This window comes from Somniosus microcephalus, unplaced genomic scaffold (genome assembly GCF_052327205.1).
Source record: "Somniosus microcephalus isolate GS21.2 unplaced genomic scaffold, FLI_Smic_1.0 unresolved_chr7, whole genome shotgun sequence".
In the NCBI taxonomy this organism is placed as follows: domain Eukaryota; kingdom Metazoa; phylum Chordata; class Chondrichthyes; order Squaliformes; family Somniosidae; genus Somniosus; species Somniosus microcephalus.
The window spans coordinates 30,288,131-30,312,454 of NW_028225185.1; the positions used below are offsets into that span (position 1 = coordinate 30,288,131).

The 24,324-nt window shown below is 54.3% G+C and overlaps 1 protein-coding gene across 6 annotated transcripts in view; it reads right to left on the bottom strand.

Annotated features, from left to right (window-relative positions):
* Positions 1–24,324, bottom strand: part of slc38a5b (solute carrier family 38 member 5b) — a 106,358-nt gene that overhangs the window by 36,136 nt on the left and 45,898 nt on the right. For all 6 annotated transcript variants that reach the window (XM_085978874.1, XM_085978872.1, XM_085978870.1 and 3 more), the window contains exons 2-7: positions 23,976–24,205; positions 20,055–20,142; positions 14,153–14,268; positions 6,063–6,136; positions 2,616–2,708; positions 762–843 (exon numbers count right to left, since the gene is read on the bottom strand). In XM_085978874.1, the coding sequence (XP_085835000.1) occupies positions 762–843; positions 2,616–2,708; positions 6,063–6,136; positions 14,153–14,268; positions 20,055–20,142; positions 23,976–24,076 (554 nt within the window). In that variant the 5' untranslated portion in view covers positions 24,077–24,205. The remainder of the gene's footprint in view (positions 1–761; positions 844–2,615; positions 2,709–6,062; positions 6,137–14,152; positions 14,269–20,054; positions 20,143–23,975; positions 24,206–24,324) is intronic.

Here is a 24,324-nt window from a genome sequence, read left to right on the forward strand (position 1 = left end):
TTGCTCTGAAGTGTTCCGAGTGTCAGTTTACAAGGAGGAAGGCCTGCAGGTACAGCAAGCAATAAGGAAGGCCAATGGCATGTTGGCCTTTAGTGCAAGGGGGGTTGGAGTATAAGAGTGAGGAAGTCTTGCTACAATTGTACAGGGCCTTGGTGAGACCACACCTGGAGTACTGTGCACAGTTCTGGTCTCCTTATCTGAGGAAGGATATACTTGACTTGGTGGCGGTGCAATGAAGGTTCACTAGACTGATTCCTGGGATGGGGGGGATTGTCCTATGAGGCGAGATTGAGTAGATTGGGCCGATACTCTCTGGAGTTTAGAAAAATGAGAGGTGATCTCATTGAAATATATAAGATTCTGAGGGGGATTGACAGGGTCGATGCTGAGAGGCTGTTTCCCCCCTGGCTGGAGAGTCTCGAACCAGGGGTCACAGTCTCAGGATAAGGGGTCGGCCATTTAGGACTGAGATGAGGAGGAATTTCTTCACTCAGAGGGCGGTGAATCTTTGGAATTCTCTGCCCCAGAGGGCTGTGGAGGCTCAGTCGTTGAGTCTATTCAAGGCTGAGATCGAGAGATTTTTGGACTCGAGGGGAATCGAGGGATCAGGCGGGAAAGTGGAGTTGAGGTCGAGGATCAGCCGTGATCTTATTGAATGGCGGAGCAGGCTCGAGGGGCCGAATGGCCGACTCCTGCTCCTAATTCTCATGTTCTGGCAGGCTGGAGGGGCTGATTGGCCTGCAGCTGTTGCGATGACTCACCCATTGCTCTCATGCAGTTGAAGGAAGGCTTGAATGACGAGAGGGAGCTCATATTTCACGATGTAGAGGTAGCTGGACATGGCTGAGAAATGAAACGAGAGAGAGAGGTTACACTCATTGGTGTCTGGCGGCAGATTAAGAACATACGAAATAGGAGCAGGAGTCGGCCATTCGGCCCCTCGAAGGGCCTCTCTCCGTGCTGTATGACTCGATGACTCTATCTCGCCGGAGCACTCCGGCATGGTGGAGACTGAGGGGCGCGAGCACCGGGAGCCACTCCGCCGGAGCGGACGAGAAGCGTCCCCGGAAACCGCCCGCGTGGCGGCCGCTCAGCCGCACGCCCACCATCTCTGCGCGGCGGCTGCAGGGCCGGCGAGGCCGAGCGGCAGTTCCGCAGCAGAGCGGACCAGCTCCCACTGCTGCGGTGCGAAGTGGTTCCGGCTTTATCAGCAGCGTCCCTGTCGGGCCACGAGGATCGAGGCCTGCGTTTCGTGCACATCTTTCCAGTCCCGTATGCAGGCACACAAGCCCGGCCAACTAAGCCCATCTAAGGGTAGGGAAGAGAGATTATTATCTGAACGGCAATAGATTGGGAGAAGGGGAAGTGCAACGAGACCTGGGTGACGTAATAAAACTCACTACGCACTTGGTTTGAGCGTAAAGCAAGGCTTTAATCAACTTGTTTCAGAACATGGAGGTCTAGTTGTACTTCACTAGTTCCTGTCTTACAAAATGTCCCTGGGCAAGCTGGGCCCACGCCCGAGTGTTTATACTCCTTGGACGGCGCCGCCAGCTGGCCGTCCAGTGTTACTTCATGAGTAGTTTCTTGGTGATGATGAGATTTATAACACTGTGTGTCCTTGTGCACCAGTCGCTGAAGGTAAGCATGCAGGTGCAGCAGGCGGTTAAGAAGGCAAATGGTATGCTGGCCTTCGTAGCGAGAGGGTTTGAGTACAGGAACAAGGATGTCTTGCTGCAGTTGTACAGGGCCTTGGTGAGACCACACCTTGAGTATTGTGTGCAGCTTTGGTCGCCTTATCTGAGGAAGGATGTTCTTGCCATGGAGGGAGTGCAGCGAAGATTCACCAGACTGATACCTGGGATGGCAGGAATGACGTATGAGGAGAGATTGGGTCGATTGGGCTTATATTCGCTGGAGTTTAGAAGAATGAGAGGGGATCTCATTGAAACTTATAAAATTCTAACAGGACTAGACAGACTAGATGCAGGAAGGATGTTCCTGATGGTTGGGGAGTCCAGAACCAGGGGTCACAGTCTAAGGATAAGGGGTAAGCCATTTAGGACAGAAATTAGGAGGAATTTCTTCACCCAGAGAGAGAGTGGTGAACCTGTGGAATTCTCTACCAGAGAAGGCAGTGGAGGCCAATTCATTAAATATATTCAAGAAGGAGTTGGATATATTTCTTAAGGCTAAAGGGATCAAGGGATATGGGGAGAAGGCAGGGACAGGGTACTGAATTTGGATGATCAGCCATGATCTCATTGAATGGCGGAGCAGGCTCGAGGGGCCGAATGGCCTACTCCTATCTTCTATGTTTCTATGAGAGAGTGCAGCGAAGATTCACCAGACTGATCAAAAGGGAAGTTCTTTGTCTCTTTACCTGTCCTATTGCCATCTCGTCTCGCCTTGAATATCCCTTAATGTCTCTTCACCTCTCACAGACCTTCCATTTTGTTCCTTCATCCCCTCCCCCATTGCCCAGCCCCCTAAACTTGCTTTTTAATCCGTTCCATTTCCTGCTTTTTTTCCTCAGTTCGACCTGAAACGTTGACTGTTTCTCTCTCCAGCGTTTTCTGCTGTTTATACAAAGAACGTGTGTTTGGCTTCCTCACCTCCAATGTTGTGCACGGATATGATAACCGCGGCGACGATCTTCCCAGGTTGTCCAAACGCTTTGTGCCCCAGTTGCTCGTAGGCGCGGATTCCTAAACAAGGAGATAACAGGCCTTACTGGGATGAATAATTATCGATGCTACCCCGAGAGGAGCTTCCTGCCACATACCCGCTCCATCACCGAGACCGCCGGCTTCACAGAATACAAGAGCAGGGAGGTTATGCTCGAACTGTACAAAACACTAGTTGGGCCACAGCTAGAGCACTGCGTGCAGTTCTGGTCCCCACATTACAGGAAGGATGTGATGCATAGAAACATAGAAGATAGGAGCAGGAGTCGGCCATTCGGCCCCTCGAGCCTGCTCCGCCATTTAATGAGATCATGGCTGATCATCCAAATTCAGTGCCCTGTCCCTGCCTTCTCCCCATATCCCTTTAGCCTTAAGAAATATATCCAACTCCTTCTTGAATATATTTAATGAATTGGCCTCAACTGCCTTCTGTGGTAGAGAATTCCACAGGTTCACCACTCTCTGGGTGAAGAAATTCCTCCTCATCTCTGTCCTAAATGGCTTACCCCTTATCCTTAGACTGTGACCCCTGGTTCTGGACTCCCCCGCCATCGGGAACATCCTCCCTGCATCTAGCCTGTCCAGTCCTGTCAGAATTTTATAAGTTTCAATGAGATCCCCTCTCATTCTTCTAAACTCCAGCGATTATAAGCCCAATCGACCCAATCTCTCCTCATACGTCATTCCTGCCATCCCAGGTATCAGCCTGGTGAATCTTCGCTGCACTCCCTCCATGGCAAGAACATCCTTCCTCAGATAAGGCGACCAAAACTGCACACAATACTCAAGGTGTGGTCTCACCAAGGCCCTGTACAAGTGCAGCAAGACATCCTTGTTCCTGTACTCGAATCCTCTCGCTATGAAGGCCGACATCCCATTTGCCTTCTTAACCGCCTGCTGCACAGCGATCGCACTGGAGAGGGTGCAGAGGAGATTTACAAGGATGTTGCCAGGACTGGAGGATTTTAGCGATGAGGAAAGATCGAGTACAGGAGTAAAGAAGTCTTAGTCCAATTACCTGGGATGGCAGGAATGACGTATGAAGTGTGTTTTGGCTCGATTAGGCTTATATTCGCTGGAGTTTAGAAGAATGAGAGGGGATCTCATTGAAACTTATAAAATTCTAACCGGACTAGACAGACTAGATGCAGGAAGGATGTTCCCGATGGTCGGGGAGTCCAGAACCAGGGGTCACAGTCTAAGGATAAGGGGTAAGCCATTTAGGACAGAGATGAGGAGGAATTTCTTCACCCAGAGTGGTGAACCTGTGGAATTCTCTACCACAGAAGGCAGTTGAGGCCAATTCATTAAATATATTCAAGAAGGAGTTAGATATATTTCTTAAGGCTAAAGGGATCAAGGGATATGGGGAGAAGGCAGGGACAGGGTACTGAATTTGGATGATCAGCCATGATCTCATTGAATGGCGGAGCAGGCTCGAGGGGCCGAATGGCCGACTCCTGCTCCTATGTCTCATGTTCGTAGGCCGGGGTTGATTTCTTTGGAACAGAGGAGGCTGAGGGGAGATTTAATTTGAGGTGTATAAAATGATGAGGGGCCCTGGATAGAGTGGATAGGAAGGACAATGAATGGAAAGACCCTAGGCAAGATGGAGGGTCAGAGGGATCTGGGTGTGCAAGTACACAGATCCCTGAAGGCGGCGGAACAGGTGGATAAGGTGGTAAAAAAGGCATATGGGATACTTGCCTTCATTAGCCGAGGCATAGAATATAAGAGCAGGGAGGTTATGATGGAGCTGTATAAAACACTGGTTAGGCCACAGCTGGAATACTGTGTGCAGTTCTGGTCACCACACTACAGGAAGGATATGATTGCGTTAGAGAGGGTGCAGAGGAGATTCACCAGGATGTTACCAGGGCTGGAGCGCTTCAGCTATGAAGAGAGACTGGGCAGATTGGGTTTGTTTTCCTTGGAGCAGAGGAGGCTGAGGGGGGACATGATTGAGGTGTACAAAATTATGAGGGGCATAGATAGGATGGATACTAAGGAGCTTTTTCCCTTAGTAGAAGGGTCAATAACAAGGGGGCATAGATTCAAGGTAAAGGGCGGGAGGTTTAGAGGGGATTTGAGAAAGAACTTTTTCACCCAGAGGGTGGTTGGAATCTGGAACTCACTGCCTGAAAGGGTTGTGGAGGCAGGAACCCTCACAACATTTAAGAAGCATTTGGATGAGCACTTGAAATGCCATAGCATACAAGGCTACGGACCAAATGCTGGAATATGGGATTAGATTAGACAGGGCTTGATGGCCGGCGCAGACACGATGGGCCGAAGGGCCTCTATCCGTGCTGTATTACTCTATGACTCTATGACCTATTTCCCTGAGTAGAGAGGTCAATAATCAGGGGGCAGAGATTTAAAGTCATTGGGAGAAGGATTAGAGGGGAGTTGAGGGGAACTTTGTTCACCCAGAGGGTGGTGGGGGTCTGGAACTCACTGCCTGAAAGGGTGGTCGAGGCAGAAACCCTCATCACATTTAAAAAGTACTTGGATAGGCACTCGAAGCGCCGTAACCCACAGGGCTACGGACCGAGAGCTGGACAGTGGGATTAGGCTGGAGAGCTCTTTGTCGGCCGACACGGACATGATGGGCCGAATGGCCTCCTCCTGTGCTGTGAATTTCTATGATTCTATGATTTCCACCTCCGTAACATCGCCCGTCTCCGCCCCTGCCTGAGCTCATCTGCTGCCGAAGCCCTCATTCTGTGCCACTGTTGCCTCCTAGACTCGACTATTCCAACACACTCCTGGCAGATCTCGGCGCTCCTCCAATTCCGGCCTCTCGCGCGCATCCCCCGGTTTCCATCACTCCGCCACTGGCGACCGCGTCTGGGCCCTAAGCTCTGGAATTTCCTCCCTAAACCTCTCCGCCTCGCGACCAATATTACCCCGAAAGGACCGTAAATCAGACAATAATTTGACCCCGAGCCACATATTAGGGACAGGTGACCCAATGCTTGGTCAAAGAGGTCAGTTTTACGCAGCGTCTTGAAGGAGGGGAGAGAGGCAGAGGGGTTTAGGGAGAGAATTCCAGAGTTTAGGGCCCAGCGCGGTCGCCAATGGCGGAGTGATGGAAATCGGGGGGGGTTGCGCGAGAGGTCAGAATTGGAGGAGCGCAGGGATCTCGGAGGGTGGAGGAGGTTGCAGAGATAGGGAGGATGGGGGGGGCGGGGGGGGGGGTGGCGAGGAGGCCACAGGGGGATTCGACCACGTGGACGGAGAATTTTTGAAAAATCGAGGCGTTGCCTGAATGGGAGCCAGTGTAGGTCGGCGAGCACAGATGCGGTGATGGGTGAACGGGACTGGGTGCGAGATGGGACACGGGGGGGGGGACGAAAACTGCCACTCACTTACCGACATAACCAGCAGATTTCAGGAGTAAGTGGATGGAATAGGCAGACAGCAAGGCGATGCAGATCAGCAGGACTCTGGGAGGACACACAATCACAACAGTCACACAATCTATTGCGGCTGAACGGGTATTTAGTTTAAGGGGAGCGATTTCTGCCTGCCAAACTAATCCCGCCCCCGTCCTCTTCCTTTATTGGTGGGATGCCTTGCCACGAAGATCAAGGAGACACTGGGGTCTGGGGCGAGAGGTGCCAATCGCCCTCATGTTCCTCCGCCCAACCCCTGCATTGGCCACCCTTCACCTGTGACCCTAGCACCTGGGGCAGGAGACCAGACGCGAGACCCAAAATGCAGGCTCCCCCATGAGTGAGGGGATTCCTTCAAATAAAAACTTCGAAGTCTCTGACGAAGAAACAACTCCCATCTCTCCAGCGCCTTTCCCCACCTCAGGACGTCCCAAAGCGCTTCACAGCCAATGAAGGACTTTCTTGAAGTGTGGTCACTGTTGTAATGCAGGAAACGCGGCAGACAATTTGCGCACAGCAAGCTCCCACAAACAGCAATGTGATAATGACCGGATCATCTGTTTTAGTGATGTTGGGTGAGGGATAAATATTGGCTGCGCCGCACTGTCGGAGGGGCGGTACTGAGGGAGCGCCGCACTGTCGGAGGGGCGGTACTGAGGGGGCGCCGCACTGTCGGAGGGGCGGTACTGAGGGGGCGCCGCACTGTCGGAGGGGCGGTACTGAGGGAGCGCCGCACTGTCGGAGGGGCGGTACTGAGTGGGCGCCGCACTGTCGGAGGGGCGGTACTGAGGGAGCGCCGCACTGTCGGAGGGGCGGTACTGAGGGAGCGCCGCACTGTCGGAGGGGCGGTACTGAGGGAGCGCCGCACTGTCGGAGGGGCGGTACTGAGGGAGCGCCGCACTGTCGGAGGGGCAGTACTGAGGGAGCGCCGCACTGTCGGAGGGGCAGTACTGAGGGAGCGCCGCACTGTCGGAGGGGCGGTACTGAGGGAGCGCCGCACTGTCGGAGGGGCAGTACTGAGGGAGCGCCGCACTGTCGGAGGGGCGGTACTGAGGGAGCGCCGCACTGTCGGAGGGGCGGTACTGAGGGAGCGCCGCACTGTCGGAGGGGCGGTACTGAGGGAGCGCCGCACTGTCGGAGGGGCGGTACTGAGGGAGCGCCGCACTGTCGGAGGGGCGGTACTGAGGGAGCGCCACACTGTCGGAGGGGCGGTACTGAGGGAGCGCCGCACTGTCGGAGGGGCGGTGCTGAGGGAGCGCCGCACTGTCGGAGGGGCGGTACTGAGGGAGCGCCGCACTGTCGGAGGGGCGGTGCTGAGGGAGCGCCGCACTGTCGGAGGGGCGGTGCTGAGGGAGCGCCGCACTGTCGGAGGGGCGGTACTGAGGGAGCGCCGCACTGTCGGAGGGGCGGTACTGAGGGAGCGCCGCACTGTCGGAGGGGCGGTACTGAGGGAGCGCCGCACTGTCGGAGTGGCGGTACTGAGGGAGCGCCGCACTGTCGGAGGGGCGGTACTGAGGGAGCGCCGCACTGTCGGAGGGGCGGTACTGAGGGAGCGCCGCACTGTCGGAGGGGCTGTACTGAGGGAGCGCCGCACTGTCGGAGGGGCAGTACTGAGGGAGCGCCGCACTGTCGGAGGGGCGGTGCTGAGGGAGCGCCGCACTGTCGGAGGGGCGGTACTGAGGGACCGCCGCACTGTCGGAGGGGCGGTACTGAGGGAGCGCCGCACTGTCGGAGGGGCGGTACTGAGGGAGCGCCGCACTGTCGGAGGGGCGGTACTGAGGGACCGCCGCACTGTCGGAGGGGCGGTACTGAGGGAGCGCCGCACTGTCGGAGGGGCGGTACTGAGGGAGCGCCGCACTGTCGGAGGGGCGGTACTGAGGGAGCGCCGCACTGTCGGAGGGGCAGTACTGAGGGAGCGCCGCACTGTCGGAGGGGCGGTACTGAGGGAGCGCCGCACTGTCGGAGGGGCGGTACTGAGGGAGCGCCGCACTGTCGGAGGGGCAGTACTGAGGGAGCCCCGCACTGTCGGAGGGGCGGTACTGAGCGAGCGCTGCACTGTCGGAGGTTCTGTCTTTCAGGATGAGACGTTAAACCTGAGGCCCCCCGTCTGCCCTCTCGGGTGGATGTAAAAGATTACACGGCCACTATTGGAAGAAGAGCAGGGGGGAGTTCTCCCCGGTGTCGTGGGGCCAATATTTATCCCTCAACCAACATCACTAAAAACAGATGATCTGGTCATTATCACATTGCTGTTTGTGGGAGCTTGCTGTGCGCAAATTGGCTGCCGCGTTTCCCACATTACAACAGTGACCACACTTCAGGAAAAAGTCCTTCATTGGCTGTGAAGCGCTCTGGGACGTCCTGAGGTGGGGAAAGGGGCCAGAGAAAGGAGAGCTCTTTCCTTCTTCAGCTGCAGGCTTGGAGGGAACAGAAACTGGAGGCTGACGCCTGGCCCGTCCCACTCGGTATCTATGTACAGCCTTGGGACAGCGCCAGTCACCCAGCCTCGAAGGCAGGAATGATGCAAGTCACAGAGGCAATTGCAGAATGGGCAAGTAAAACAAGGCGAAGAGAATGCGTATATCAACACTTCCCGCTACCATTCCACCCTCCCACGCTCCCCGCCGTGCTTGCCAGCCAGTGTACCTGGTTGGAAAGAGCGTCAGGACAGCTCTGACCTCGACTGCGATGCCGCATGCAGTCGAATAGCTCGTCGTGATTCTCCCACCACCCGGCCCGGCAGGTGTGTGGTGGTGTCACCGAGCTGCTCTTGGCGATGTCCATTGCTCCCCCCCCCCCCGGCCCCAGAGTACATTCTGTGCCCCCGCTACCCCTCAGTGCTTCCTCCAAGTGGTGTTGGTCAGCTGAGGGAGGGCGGTAGCTGGGAATCAGCAGGAGGTTTCCTTGCCCACGTCTGACCGGAAGCCATGAGACTTCGTGGGGTCCGGAGTCAATGTTGAGGACTCCCTGGGCCACAGTCCCGTACCCTGGATTACCGGTCCAGTAATATAACCCCCACACTCCCGTACCCTGGATTACCGGTCCAGTAATATAACCCCGACACTCCCGTACCCTGGATTACTGGTCCAGTAATATAACCCCCACACTCCCGTACCCTGGATTACCGGTCCAGTAATATAACCCCGACACTCCCGTACCCTGGATTACTGGTCCAGTAATATAACACCCACACTCCCGTACCCTGGATTACTGGTCCAGTAATATAACCCCTACACTCCCGTACCCTGGATTACTGGTCCAGTAATATAAACCCGACACTCCCGTACCCTGGATTACTGGTCCAGTAATATAACCCCCACACTCCCGTACCCTGGATTACCGGTCCAGTAATATAACCCCGACACTCCCGTACCCTGGATTACTGGTCCGGTAATATAACCCCGACACTCCCGTACCCTGGATTACTGGTCCAGTAATATAACCCCCACACTCCCGTACCCTGGATTACTGGTCCAGTAATATAACCCCGACACTCCCGTACCCTGGATTACCGGTCCAGTAATATAATCCCGACACTCCCGTACCCTGGATTACTGGTCCAGTAATATAAACCCGACACTCCCGTACCCTGGATTACCGGTCCAGTAATATAACCCCGACACTCCCGTACCCTGGATTACTGGTCCAGTAATATAACCCCGACACTCCCGTACCCTGGATTACTGGTCCAGTAATATAACCCCGACACTCCCGTACCCTGGATTACTGGTCCAGTAATATAACCCCGACACTCCCGTACCCTGGATTACTGGTCCAGTAATATAACCCCGACACTCCCGTACCCTGGATTACTGGTCCAGTAATATAACCCCCACACTCCCGTACCCTGGATTACCGGTCCAGTAATATAACCCCGACACTCCCGTACCCTGGATTACTGGTCCAGTAATATAACACCCACACTCCCGTACCCTGGATTACTGGTCCAGTAATATAATACACTCCCCGTAACCCTGGATTACTGGTCCAGTAATATAACCCCGACACTCCCGTACCCTGGATTACTGGTCCAGTAATATAACCCCCGACACTCCCGTACCCTGGATTACTGGTCCAGTAATATAACCCCGACACTCCCGTACCCTGGATTACTGGTCCAGTAATATAACCCCGACACTCCCGTACCCTGGATTACTGGTCCAGTAATATAACCCCGACACTCCCGTACCCTGGATTACTGGTCCAGTAATATAACCCCGACACTCCCGTACCCTGGATTACTGGTCCAGTAATATAACCCCGACACTCCCGTACCCTGGATTACTGGTCCAGTAATATAACCCCGACACTCCCGTACCCTGGATTACTGGTCCAGTAATATAACCCCCACACTCCCGTACCCTGGATTACTGGTCCAGTAATATAACCCCGACACTCCCGTACCCTGGATTACTGGTCCAGTAATATAACCCCGACACTCCCGTACCCTGGATTACTGGTCCAGTAATATAACCCCGACACTCCCGTACCCTGGATTACTGGTCCAGTAATATAACCCCCGACACTCCCGTACCCTGGATTACTGGTCCAGTAATATAACCCCTACACTCCCGTACCCTGGATTACTGGTCCAGTAATATAACCCCGACACTCCCGTACCCTGGATTACTGGTCCAGTAATATAACCCCGACACTCCCGTACCCTGGATTACTGGTCCAGTAATATAACCCCGACACTCCCGTACCCTGGATTACTGGTCCAGTAATATAACCCCGACACTCCCGTACCCTGGATTACTGGTCCAGTAATATAACCCCGACCCTCCCGTACCCTGGATTACTGGTCCAGTAATATAACCCCGACACTCCCGTACCCTGGATTACTGGTCCAGTAATATAACCCCTACACTCCCGTACCCTGGATTACTGGTCCAGTAATATAACCCCGACACTCCCGTACCCTGGATTACTGGTCCAGTAATATAACCCCGACACTCCCGTACCCTGGATTACTGGTCCAGTAATATAACCCCGACACTCCCGTACCCTGGATTACCGGTCCAGTAATATAACCCCGACACTCCCGTACCCTGGATTACTGGTCCAGTAATATAACCCCAGACACTCCCGTACCCTGGATTACTGGTCCAGTAATATAACCCCTACACTCCCGTACCCTGGATTACTGGTCCAGTAATATAACCCCGACACTCCCGTACCCTGGATTACTGGTCCAGTAATATAACCCCCACACTCCCGTACCCTGGATTACTGGTCCAGTAATATAACCCCGACACTCCCGTACCCTGGATTACTGGTCCAGTAATATAACCCCGACACTCCCGTACCCTGGATTACTGGTCCAGTAATATAACCCCGACACTCCCGTACCCTGGATTACTGGTCCAGTAATATAACCCCGACACTCCCGTACCCTGGATTACTGGTCCAGTAATATAACCCCGACACTCCCGTACCCTGGATTACTGGTCCAGTAATATAACCCCGACACTCCCGTACCCTGGATTACTGGTCCAGTAATATAACCCCGACACTCCCGTACCCTGGATTACTGGTCCAGTAATATAACCCCGACACTCCCGTACCCTGGATTATGGTCCAGTAATATAACCCCGACACTCCCGTACCCTGGATACTGGTCCAGTAATATAACCCCGACACTCCCGTACCCTGGATTACTGGTCCAGTAATATAACCCCGACACTCCCGTACCCTGGATTACTGGTCCAGTAATATAACCCCGACACTCCCGTACCCTGGATTACTGGTCCAGTAATATAACCCCTACACTCCCGTACCCTGGATTACTGGTCCAGTAATATAACCCCGACACTCCCGTACCCTGGATTACTGGTCCAGTAATATAACCCCACACTCCCGTACCCTGGATTACTGGTCCAGTAATATAACCCCGACACTCCCGTACCCTGGATTACTGGTCCAGTAATATAACCCCGACACTCCCGTACCCTGGATTACTGGTCCAGTAATATAACCCCGACACTCCCGTACCCTGGATTACTGGTCCAGTAATATAACCCCGACACTCCCGTACCCTGGATTACTGGTCCAGTAATATAACCCCACACTCCCGTTACCCTGGATTACTGGTCCAGTAATATAACCCCGACACTCCCGTACCCTGGATTACTGGTCCAGTAATATAACCCCGACACTCCCGTACCCTGGATTACTGGTCCAGTAATATAACCCCTACACTCCCGTACCCTGGATTACTGGTCCAGTAATATAACCCCGACACTCCCGTACCCTGGATTACTGGTCCAGTAATATAACCCCGACACTCCCGTACCCTGGATTACTGGTCCAGTAATATAAACCCCACACTCCCGTACCCTGGATTACTGGTCCAGTAATATAACCCCACACTCCCGTACCCTGGATTACTGGTCCAGTAATATAACCCCGACACTCCGTACCCTGGATTACTGGTCCAGTAATATAACCCCTACACTCCCGTACCCTGGATTACTGGTCCAGTAATATAACCCCCACACTCCCGTACCCTGGATTACTAGTCCAGTAATATAACCCCGACACTCCCGTACCCTGGATTACTAGTCCAGTAATATACGCCCGACACTCCCGTACCCTGGATTACTGGTCCAGTAATATAACCCCGACACTCCCGTACCCTGGATTACTGGTCCAGTAATATAACCCCGACACTCCCGTACCCTGGATTACTGGTCCAGTAATATAACCCCGACACTCCCGTACCCTGGATTACTGGTCCGGTAATATAACCCCGACACTCCCGTACCCTGGATTACTGGTCCAGTAATATAACCCCGACACTCCCGTACCCTGGATTACTGGTCCAGTAATATAACCCCCACACTCCCGTACCCTGGATTACTGGTCCAGTAATATAACCCCCACACTCCCGTACCCTGGATTACTGGTCCAGTAATATAACCCCGACACTCCCGTACCCTGGATTACTGGTCCAGTAATATAACCCCGACACTCCCGTACCCTGGATTACTGGTCCAGTAATATAACCCCGACACTCCCGTACCCTGGATTACTGGTCCAGTAATATAACCCCGACACTCCCGTACCCTGGATTACTGGTCCAGTAATATAACCCCTACACTCCCGTACCCTGGATTACTGGTCCAGTAATATAACCCCTACACTCCCGTACCCTGGATTACTGGTCCAGTAATATAACCCCGACACTCCCGTACCCTGGATTACTGGTCCAGTAATATAACCCCGACACTCCCGTACCCTGGATTACTGGTCCAGTAATATAACCCCGACACTCCCGTACCCTGGATTACTGGTCCAGTAATATAACCCCCACACTCCCGTACCCTGGATTACTGGTCCAGTAATATAACCCCGACACTCCCGTACCCTGGATTACTGGTCCAGTAATATAACCCCTACACTCCCGTACCCTGGATTACTGGTCCAGTAATATAACCCCGACACTCCCGTACCCTGGATTACTGGTCCAGTAATATAACCCCCACACTCCCGTACCCTGGATTACTGGTCCAGTAATATAACCCCGACACTCCCGTACCCTGGATTACTGGTCCAGTAATATAACCCCGACACTCCCGTACCCTGGATTACTGGTCCGGTAATACAACCCCGACACTCCCGTACCCTGGATTACTGGTCCAGTAATATAACCCCGACACTCCCGTACCCTGGATTACTGGTCCAGTAATATAACCCCGACACTCCCGTACCCTGGATCGATGATGAAATCGGGGTCAATGATGTCATCAAGAACCAATGATGTCATGGAGACCCAAGGCTGTCACTGGATCGATGAGGTCATCAGGCATGATGTTATCAGGGCTCATTGAAGCCATCGGAAGGCCCAAGCAACAGGTGGGGGCAGGGTGGCAGGTCAGTGTGGCAAGCGTTCATTCTAGGTGTCCTAGTGGACTGGGAAGAGGAAGAAGGAGCAGGACGGGAGCAATAAATGGGTGGAGTGTTCCTTGCTCCCTCCACCATCACCCCCTTCCGACCTCAGCCCCACACACACCTCCCATCCCTCCCTCCCCCTGGCACACAGGAAGGTGCCTCCAGCATACTCACACAAAGAGCACGATGCCCGTGTTGGACATGGCGTAGGCGAGACCCAGAATCCCGCTGCCCATGATGGCGTTGCTCAGGTTGAACACAGACATCCCGAACGAGGTCGTCCCTTCAAACTGCAGGGAGGAAAAACAAGAGGCAACATTAGCACGGGGTTAGATACAGAGTGAAGCTCCCTCTACACTGTCCCATCAAACACTCCCAGGGCAGGTACAGCACGGGTTAGATACAGAGTAAAGCTCCCTCTACACTGTCCCCATCAAACACTCCCAGGGCAGGTACAGCACGGGTTAGATACAGAGTAAAGCTCCCTCTACACTGTCCCATCAAACACTCCCAGGGCAGGTACAGCACGGGGTTAGATACAAAGTAAAGCTCCCTCTACACTGTCCCCATCAAACGCTCCCAGGGCAGGTACAGCACAGGTTAGATACAAAGTAAAGCTCCCTCTACACTGTCCCATCAAACACTCCCAGGGCAGGTACAGCACGGGGTTAGATACAGAGTAAAGCTCCCTCTACACTGTCCTATCAAACACTCCCAGGGCAGGTACAGCACGGGTTAGATACAGAGTAAAGCTCCCTCTACACTGTCCCCATCAAACGCTCCCAGGGCAGGTACAGCACGGGTTAGATACAGAGTAAAGCTCCCTCTACACTGTCCCATCAAACACTCCCAGGGCAGGTACAGCACGGGTTAGATACAGAGTAAAGTTCCCTCTACACTGTCCCATTGTGGTAAACCACTGTTTGTATTCCACTGTGTACATGCCTCGGCTGACTCCTCCCACAAGTCCTAGTATAAAGGTGACTGCTCCCCAGCCCTTTGTATTTCTGGACCGGTCGACCACTCGAGGCAGACCTTCATTCTTTTGTTAATAAAAGCCTTTAGTTACTCTCTTAACTCTCAGTCTTTTATGAGCAATTGATAGCGCATCAATTTTATTAACAAAATTTTTATAATGGAGAAGATCCTCACACCAGCATGCCTGGACTTAGATCATCGGGAGGCGGACTCATCCACCAAGTTTACTCACTGGCTTAAGTGTTTCGAAAAATTCCTGACCGCCTCCGCAGCAATCAAATCGGACGAGGACAAAGTGGATGTCCTGACCTCCAAAGTGAACCACCGAGTGTACTCGGTCATCCAAGACGCGACCTCGTACGCGGACGCTATCAAGCTCCTCAAGGACCAGTACACGCGCCCAGTGAACGAAGTGTACGCCAGGCACCTCCTGGGGAGTCGTAAACAACAACCTGGGGAATCGACCGTGGAATACCTTCAGGCACTGTCTGTGCTTGGCCGGGCCTGTGGTTGTAAGGATGTAAAGGCCACCGTGTACACAGAGGAACTTATCCGGGACGCTTTTGTAGCGGGCCACAGATCCAATTACACCCGACAGCGACTGTTGGAGCAGAGTAACCTCGACCTCAACAAGGCCTCTGAACTCGCACTATCGTTGGATGCAGCCTACCAGGGCATGGATGCCTACTCCTCTGCACCATGGACGCCGCGGGGAATGACAGCCTGGGACACGGTAGGACCGCCTCATAGCGCCGTGCCACCCCAGCCACGGCCCAACTACCGCAGCAGTGTCCCAAGGCCAGACAGCAGTGCCCCAAGGCCAGAAATGCTACTTCTGTGGCCAGGCAAAACACCCCAGAGCGCGCTGCCCGGCGAAAAACGCGATCTGCTCGGGCTGCGGGAAGAAGGGACACTACGCTAACGTCTGCAGGGCCAAAGCCACCCCGAACCCCAGCAGCGCCGCGTGTGGGCCATGCGGGCTGCCATCTTGGGCCTCCCCGGCCATGTGCAAACCACCGGTACAGCAGCCATTTTGGACGCCTCCAGCCACATGGGGATCATGGACGCCGCCATCTTGGACGACAGCTGGAACGCAGCAGGCCCCCAACACCGCCTCATCTGATACCCGCAGCGACACACCGACCCCTACGCTGGCATCCGTTACACTGGACCAAGCGAGACCGCACCAGCTGGCCAGTTCCACAATGGACATTAAGGTAAATGGCCACGATACAATCTGCCTTTTTGACTCTGGGAGCACGGAGAGCTTCATCCACCCCGACACGGTGCGGCGTTGCTCTCTCCCAGTCCTGCCTGCGCACCAGCGGATTTCTATGGCCTCCGAGTCCCAGTCGGCGGACATCGGCGGCTACTGCGTAGTGACACTCGTAGTAGACGGGACCGTGTACGATCATTTTAAACTTCTGGTCCTGCCCGACCTCTGCGCTGCCGTCCTGCTGGGGTTAGATTTTCAGTGCCACCTTAAAAGTGTTACGATGGCGTACGGTGGACCCCTACCCCCACTCACAGTCCGCAGCCAGCAGCTCCCAAATTGCCCGCCGCGCACCAGGTGCAACCTCTCCACACTCAGAGTCACCCCCCCCCCCACTGTTTGCTAACCTCACCCCCGACTGTAAGCCCATCGCCACAAAGAGCAGGCGATACAGTGCCGGGGACAGGGTTTTCATTAAAACCGAAGTGGAGCGGCTCCTGAAGGAAGGGATTATTGAGGGCAGCACCAGCCCCTGGCGAGCCCAGGTTGTGGTCGTTAAGACCGGCGAGAAGCAGCGCCTGGTCATCGACTACAGCCAGACAATAAATCGCTACACCCTGCTGGACGCCTACCCACTCCCCCGCATAGCTGATATGGTCAACCAGATCGCGCAGTACCGCGTCTTCTCGACCATTGACCTGAAATCAGCGTACCACCAGCTCCCTATCCGCCCTGAGGACCGCCAGTATACTGCCTTTGAGGCAAACGGCCGCCTCTACCACTTCCTTAGGGTTCCCTTTGGCGTCACCAACGGGGTCTCCGTCTTCCAAAGGGAGATGGACCGGATGGTAGATCAAAATGCGTTGCAGGCCACTTTCCCATATCTGGACAATGTGACCATCTGCGGCCGTGACTTGCAGGACCATGACGCAAACCTCGAAAAATTCCTCCGCACCGCCCAACTCCTGAACCTGACATATAACAAGGAGAAGTGCATATTCCGCACAAACCGCCTCGCCATCCTTGGCTGTGTTGTGGAACACGGAGTCATCGGCCCCGACCCCGACCGGATGTGTCCCCTTATGGAACTCCCACTGCCCCACTGCCTCAAGGCCCTGAAGAGGTGCCTAGGGTTTTTCTCCTATTATGCCCAGTGGGTCCCCTACTATGCGGACAAGGCCCATCCGCTGATCAAGTCCACCTCTTTTCCCTTGACGGCAGAGGCCCGCTTAGCCTTCCACCGTATCAAGGAAGACATTGCCAAAGCCACCATGCACGCAGTGGACGAATCCATCCCCATCCAGGTGGAAAGCGACGCGTCCGACTTTGCCCTGGCCGCTACCCTCAATCAGGCGGGGAGACCCGTGGCCTTCTTTTCACGAACCCTCCAAGGCCCGGAGACCAGACACTCCGCTGTTGAGAAGGAGGCCCAGGCGATTGTGGAGGCTGTGCGTCATTGGAGGCACTACCTGGCCGGAAAACGATTTACCCTGCTCACTGACCAACGTTCAGTTGCTTTCATGTTTAACAACAAGCAGAGGGGCAAAATCAAAAATGACAAGATCTTGAGGTGGAGAATCGAACTTTCCACCTACAATTACGAGATCTTGTACCGGCCCGGGAAACTCAATGAACCCCCGGATGCGCTATCGCGTGGCACCTGCGCCAGCGCGCAGATCGATAGACTGCGGGCCCTCCACAATGACCTCTGCCACCCGGGGGTCACCAGGTTCTTCCACTTCATCAAGGCCCGCAACCTGCCTTACTCTATTGAGGAGGTCAGGACCATGACCAGGAACTACCAAGTCTGCGCTGAGTGCAAACCGCACTTTTATAGACCAGACAAGGCCCACCTGATAAAAGCCACTCGCCCCTTCGAGCGCCTGAGCGTTGATTTTAAAGGGCCTCTCCCCTCCTCCGACCGCAATGTGTACTTCCTCAATATTATTGATGAGTACTCCCGTTTCCCGTTCGCCATCCCCTGCCCGGACATGACCAGTGCCACGGTCATTAAATGTCTGAACGACCTCTTCATCCTGTTCGGTTTCCCCAGCTATATCCATAGCGACCGGGGCTCATCGTTTATGAGCGACGAACTCCGTCAGTACCTGCTAACTAGGGGTATTGCCACAAGCAGGACCACCAGTTACAACCCCCGGGGGAACGGACAGGTGGAAAGAGAAAATGCGATAGTTTGGAAGGCCGCCCTGCTAGCCTTAAAGTCTAGGGGCCTTCCAACCTCCCGCTGGCAGGATGTGCTCCCCGATGCGCTCCACTCTATTCGGTCACTGCTCTGCACTGCCACTAACGCCACCCCTCATGAGAAAATGTTTGTCTTCCCAAGGAAGTCCACATCGGGGACATCGCTACCGCCATGGCTGACGTCCCCAGGGCCTGTCCTACTGAGAAGGCACGTGAGGACCCATAAAACGGACCCCCTGGTCGAGAGGGTCGACCTCCTCCACGCCAACCCCCAGTATGCTTACATTGCATACCCGGACGGGCGGGAGGACACAGTCTCCAAAAGAGACCTTGCACCCTCGGGGGCCGCAGTAACCCACCACTCACTACCACCCCCCCCCACGATCCGATATCCAGCCCCAGCAGACGGCAGGCCTGGGCCCCGCGACCCGCTCGACATCTACGAGGACGACACGCCTGTGCCACAGCCCACGCAGGACTCGACGCCAGAAGCTCCACTACCCCTGCCGTCGCCACGCCGATCACAGCGGCAGACAAGACCTCCGGAGAGACTCCAATACACTAACTTTTAATACACTTCACCCCGCCGGACTCAATTTTAAACAAGGGGTGAATGTGGTAAACCACTGTTTGTATTCCACTGTGTACATGCCTGGACATGCCTCGGCTGACTCCTCCCACAAGTCCTAGTATAAAGGTGACTGCTCCCCAGCCCTTTGTATTTCTGGACCGGTCGACCACTCGAGGCAGACCTTCATTCTTTTGTTAATAAAAGCCTTTAGTTACTCTCTTAACACTCAGTCTTTTATGAGTAATTGATAGCGCATCACCCATCAAACACTCCCAGGGCAGGAACAGCACGGGTTAGATACAGAGTAAAGCTCCCTCTACACTGTCCCCCTCAAACACTCCCAGGGCAGGTACAGCACGGGTTAGATACAGAGTAAAGCTCCCTCTACACTGTCCCCATCAAATACTCCCAGGGCAGGTACAGCACGGGTTAGATACAGAGTAAAGCTCCCTCTACACTGCCCCATCAAACACTCCCAGGGCAGGTACAGCACGGGTTAGATACAGAGTAAAGCTCCCTCTACACTGTCCCATCAAACACTCCCAGGGCAGGTACAGCACGGGTTAGATACAGAGTAAAGCTCCCTCTACACTGTCCCATCAAACACTCCCAGGGCTGGTACAGCACAGGTTAGATGCAGAGTAAAGCTCCCTCTACACTGTCCCCATCAAACACTCCCAGGGCAGGTACAGCACGGGTTAGATACCGAGTAATGCTCCCTCTACACTGTCCCATCAAACACTCCCAGGGCAGGTACAGCACGGGTTAGATACAGAGTAAAGCTTCCTCTACACTGTCCCATCAAACATTCCCAGGGCAGGTACAGCACGGGTTAGATACAGAGTAAAGCTCCCTCTACACTGTCCCATCAAACACTCCCAGGGCAGGTACAGCACGGGTTAGATACAGAGTAAAGCTCCCTCTACACTGTCCCCATCAAACACTCCCAGGGCAGGTACAGCACGGGGTTAGATACAGAGTAAATCTCCCTCTACACTGTCCCCATCAAACACTCCCAGAGGGAGTTGGGACCGTGGCAAATTCTGTACAGCGGGAGCAAGTGGAACCTTCACTGCAAGGCAGTTTGAAGGCTGCGGAAAGAATTTGCTTACGTCTGTGAACTGTATGTGCTTCTTCCCGGATTGGTGAGGGAGGAACTCTTCACTCTCGGCCACCGTGGAGGACTCTGTGACATCATAACTGTGGAAAAAAGTCCGAAAATCCGCGTATGAATATCAAGGTAAGCTGGATGAGATCGGTTCACGGAGCAGGGATTACAACCTGGGATCTTCTCACGCTGTGCGGTGGGTCTCACTCTCGCCTCTGAGTCAGAAGGGTCTGGGCTCGAGCCCCCACTCCAGAGACTCGAGCACAAAAATCCAGACCGACACTCCCAGAGCAGTACTGAGGGAGCGTCGCACTGTCAGAGGGGCGGTACTGAGGGAGCGATGCATTGTGGGAGGGGCGGTACTGAGGGAGCGCCGCACTGTTGGAGGGGCGGTACTGAGGGAGTGAAGCACTGTCAGAGGGGCGGTACTAATGGAGCACCGCGCTGTTGGAGGGGCAGTACTGAGGGAGCGCCGCACTGTCAGAGGGGCGGTACTAATGGAGCACCGCGCTGTTGGAGGGGCAGTACTGAGGGAGCGCCGCACTGTCGGAGGGGCGGTACTGAGGGAGCGCCGCACTGTCGGAGGGTCAGTACTGAGGGAGCACCGCACTGTCGGAGGGTCAGTACTGAGGGAGCGCCGTACCGTCGGAGGGGCAGTACTGAGGGAGCGCCGCACTGTCGGAGGGGCAGTACTGAGAGAGCACCGCACTGTCGGAGGGGCGGTACTGAGAGAGCACCGCACTGTCGGAGGGGCGGTACTGAGGGAGCGCCGCACTGTCGGAGGGGCGGTACTGAGGGAGCGCCGCACTGTCGGAGGGGCAGTACTGAGGGAGCACCGCACTGTCGGAGGGGCGGTACTGAGGGAGCGCCGCTACTGAGGGAGCGCCGCACTGTCGGAGGGGCAGCACTGAGGGAGCGCCACACTGTCGGAGGGGCGGCACTGAGGGAGCGCCGCACTGTCGGAGGGGCAGTACTGAGGGAGCACCGCACTGTCGGAGGGGCGGTACTGAGGGAGCGCCGCACTGTCGGAGGGGCGGTACTGAGGGAGTGATGCACTGTCAGAGGGGCGATACTGAGGGTGCTCCGCACTGTCGGAGGGGCGGTACTGAGGGAGTGCCGCACTGTCGGAGGGGTGGTACTGAGGGAGTGCCGCACTGTCGGAGGGGCGGTACTGAGGGAGCGCCACATTCAAAAAGTCCTTCATTGACTGAAGCGCTTTGGGACGTACTGAGGCAGTGAAAGGCGCTGCAAGTTCTTCCTTAAAGCATGAAGGGTCGGCAGTGAAGGGACGAGTTCGGCGGGAACAGAGGGAGAAACTACAGTTAATGATTTGTTAGCTAGTCAAGGTTAGGCAGCGACTAAAGGCGCTGGTCGGATAACCTCACCTGACCTCCTGCAAACAAACTGATAACAGGATGAGAATTCAACAGCTCACGCCATGCTCGAGGTCTGAACAAGCGTTTACGGAGTGATAGCCGTAATTTATAATAAGCGTCGCCAATCGGGCCCTGACTGAACCAGACCTCACGCACTTACATCAAGTGTACTGCCCAGAAACAGGCCGCTCGGCCCCTCTGCTCCGCGCCGGTGTTCCTGCTCCACACCAGCCTCCTCCCGCCCCCTCTTCATCTCACCCCGTCACCATCTCCTTCTATTCCTTTCTCCCTCATGTGTTTATCCAGCTTCCCCTTAAATACATCGACGCTATTCGCCTCGACCACTCCCTGTGGGAGCGAGTTCCACATTCTCACCGCTCTCTGGGTGAAGAAGTTTCTCCTGAATTCCCGATTGGATTTATTAGTGACTCTCTTATATTGACGGCCCCTAGTTCTGGTCTCCCCCACAAGTGGAGGCATCTCTATGTCGACCCGATCGAAACCCCTTCATAATCTTAAAGACCTCCATCAGGTCACCCCTCAGCCTTCTCCTTTCTAGAGAAAAGAGCCCCAGCCTGTTCAGTCTTTCCTCATAGATGTAACCTCAGTTCTGGGATCATCCTTGTGAATCTTTTTTGCACCATCTCCATTGCCTCAATATCCTTTTTATAATACTGCGACCAGAACTGTGCACAGTGCTCCAAGTGTGGTCTAACCAAGGTATATGGAGACCAGAACTGTGCACAGTGCTCCAAGTGTGGTCTAACCAAGGTATATGGAGACCAGAACTGTGCACGGTGCTCCAAGTGTGGTCTAACCAAGGTATATGGAGACCAGAACTGTGCACGGTGCTCCAAGTGTGGTCTAACCAAGGTATACGGAGACCGGAACTGTGCACAGTGCTCCAAGTGTGGTTAACCAAGGTATATGGAGACCAGAACTGTGCACGGTGCTCCAAGTGTGGTCTAACCAGGGTATATGGAGACCAGAACTGTGCACAGTGCTCTAAGTGTGGTCTAACCAAGGTATATGGAGACCAGAACTGTGCACAGTGCTCCAAGTGTGGTCTAACCAAGGTATATGGAGACCAGAACTGTGCACGGTGCTCCAAGTGTGGTTAACCAAGGTATATGGAGACCAGAACTGTGCACAGTGCTCCAAGAGTGGTCTAACCAAGGTATATGGAGACCAGAACTGTGCACAGTGCTCCAAGTGTGGTCTAACCAAGGTATATGGAGACCAGAACTGTGCACGGTGCTCCAAGTGTGGTCTAACCAGGGTATATGGAGACCAGAACTGTGCACAGTGCTCTAAGTGTGGTCTAACCAAGGTATATGGAGACCAGAACTGTGCACAGTGCTCCAAGTGTGGTCTAACCAAGGTATACGGAGACCAGAACTGTGCACAGTGCTCCAAGTGTGGTCTAACCAAGGTATACGGAGACCAGAACTGTGCACAGTGCCCCAAGTGCGGTCTAACCAAGGTATACGGAGACCAGAACTGTGCACAGTGCTCCAAGTGTGGTCTAACCAAGGTATATGGAGACCAGAATTGTGCACGGTGCTCCAAGTGCGGTCTAACCAAGGTATATGGAGACCAGAACTGTGCACGGTGCTCCAAGTGCGGTCTAACCGAGGTATATGGAGACCAGAACTGTGCACGGTGCTCCAAGTGCGGTCTAACCAAGGTATATGGAGACCAGAACTGTGCACGGTGCTCCAAGTGTGGTCTAACCAGGGTATATGGAGACCAGAACTGTGCACGGTGCTCCAAATGTGGTCTAACCAGTATATATGGAGACCAGAACTGTGCACAGTGCTCCAAGTGTGGTCTAACCAAGGTATATGGAGACCAGAACTGTGCACAGCGCTCCAAGTGTGGTCTAACCAAGCTTTGATACAAGTTTAGCACAGCTTCTCTGCTTTTCAGTTACAGTATATCCGTCAGACTGATACCTGGGATGGCAGGAATGACGTATGAGGGGAGATTGGGTCGATTGGGCTTATACTCGCTGGAGTTTAGAAGAATGAGAGGGGATCTCATTGAAACTTATAAAATTCTAACAGGACTAGACAGACTAGATGCAGGAAGGATGTTCCCGATGGCGGGGGAGTCCAGAACCAGGGGTCACAGTCTAAGGATAAGGGGTAAGCCATTTAGGACTGAGATGAGGAGGAATTTCTTCACCCAGAGAGTGGTGAACCTGTGGAATTCTCTACCACAGAAGGCAGTGGAGGCCAATTCATTAAATATATTCAAGAAGGAGTTGGATATATTTCTTAAGGCTAAAGGGATCAAGGGATATGGGGAGAAAGCAGGGACAGGGTACTGAAATTGGATGATCAGCCATGATCTCATTGTATGGCGGAGCAGGCTCGAGGGGCCGAATGGCCGACTCCTGCTCCTATCTTCGATGTTTCTGTGTAGAGGGGAACCCCCTGGGCTCAGATTGCTTCTCATTTGACTGCATTTCCATGTCTAGAATTTGACGGTTTCTAGCCGGCGGACGCAGCTCAGTCGGGGTCACGGGGAGAGGTCGCGACACCTACCTGTCAGTCAAAATCATCTTTTCCGGGTTGAGGTCGGTGATGTGGCTCCCGTTTACCATCATTTCTGCCTCTTCGGAGTTGGACATTTTTACCAGTTCCATTCTTCTCAAAACAGAGGTTGTGTGGGGTTTTATTCAATAAATTACGGTCCACCAATATTTTCGCTGGGCTGGGTTCAGAATGGGCAGAAAGTCCCCTCCCGTCTCCGGAGAGTCTGTTCTTTCTTTAACCTGGGAGAGAGGGATGGCAGAAGGAATGAAAAAGCAGAATTAAAATATTACTCGCAATGATAAGTGGCTGATAAGTGGCAGGTAACATTCGCGCCACACAAGTACCAGGCAATGACTAT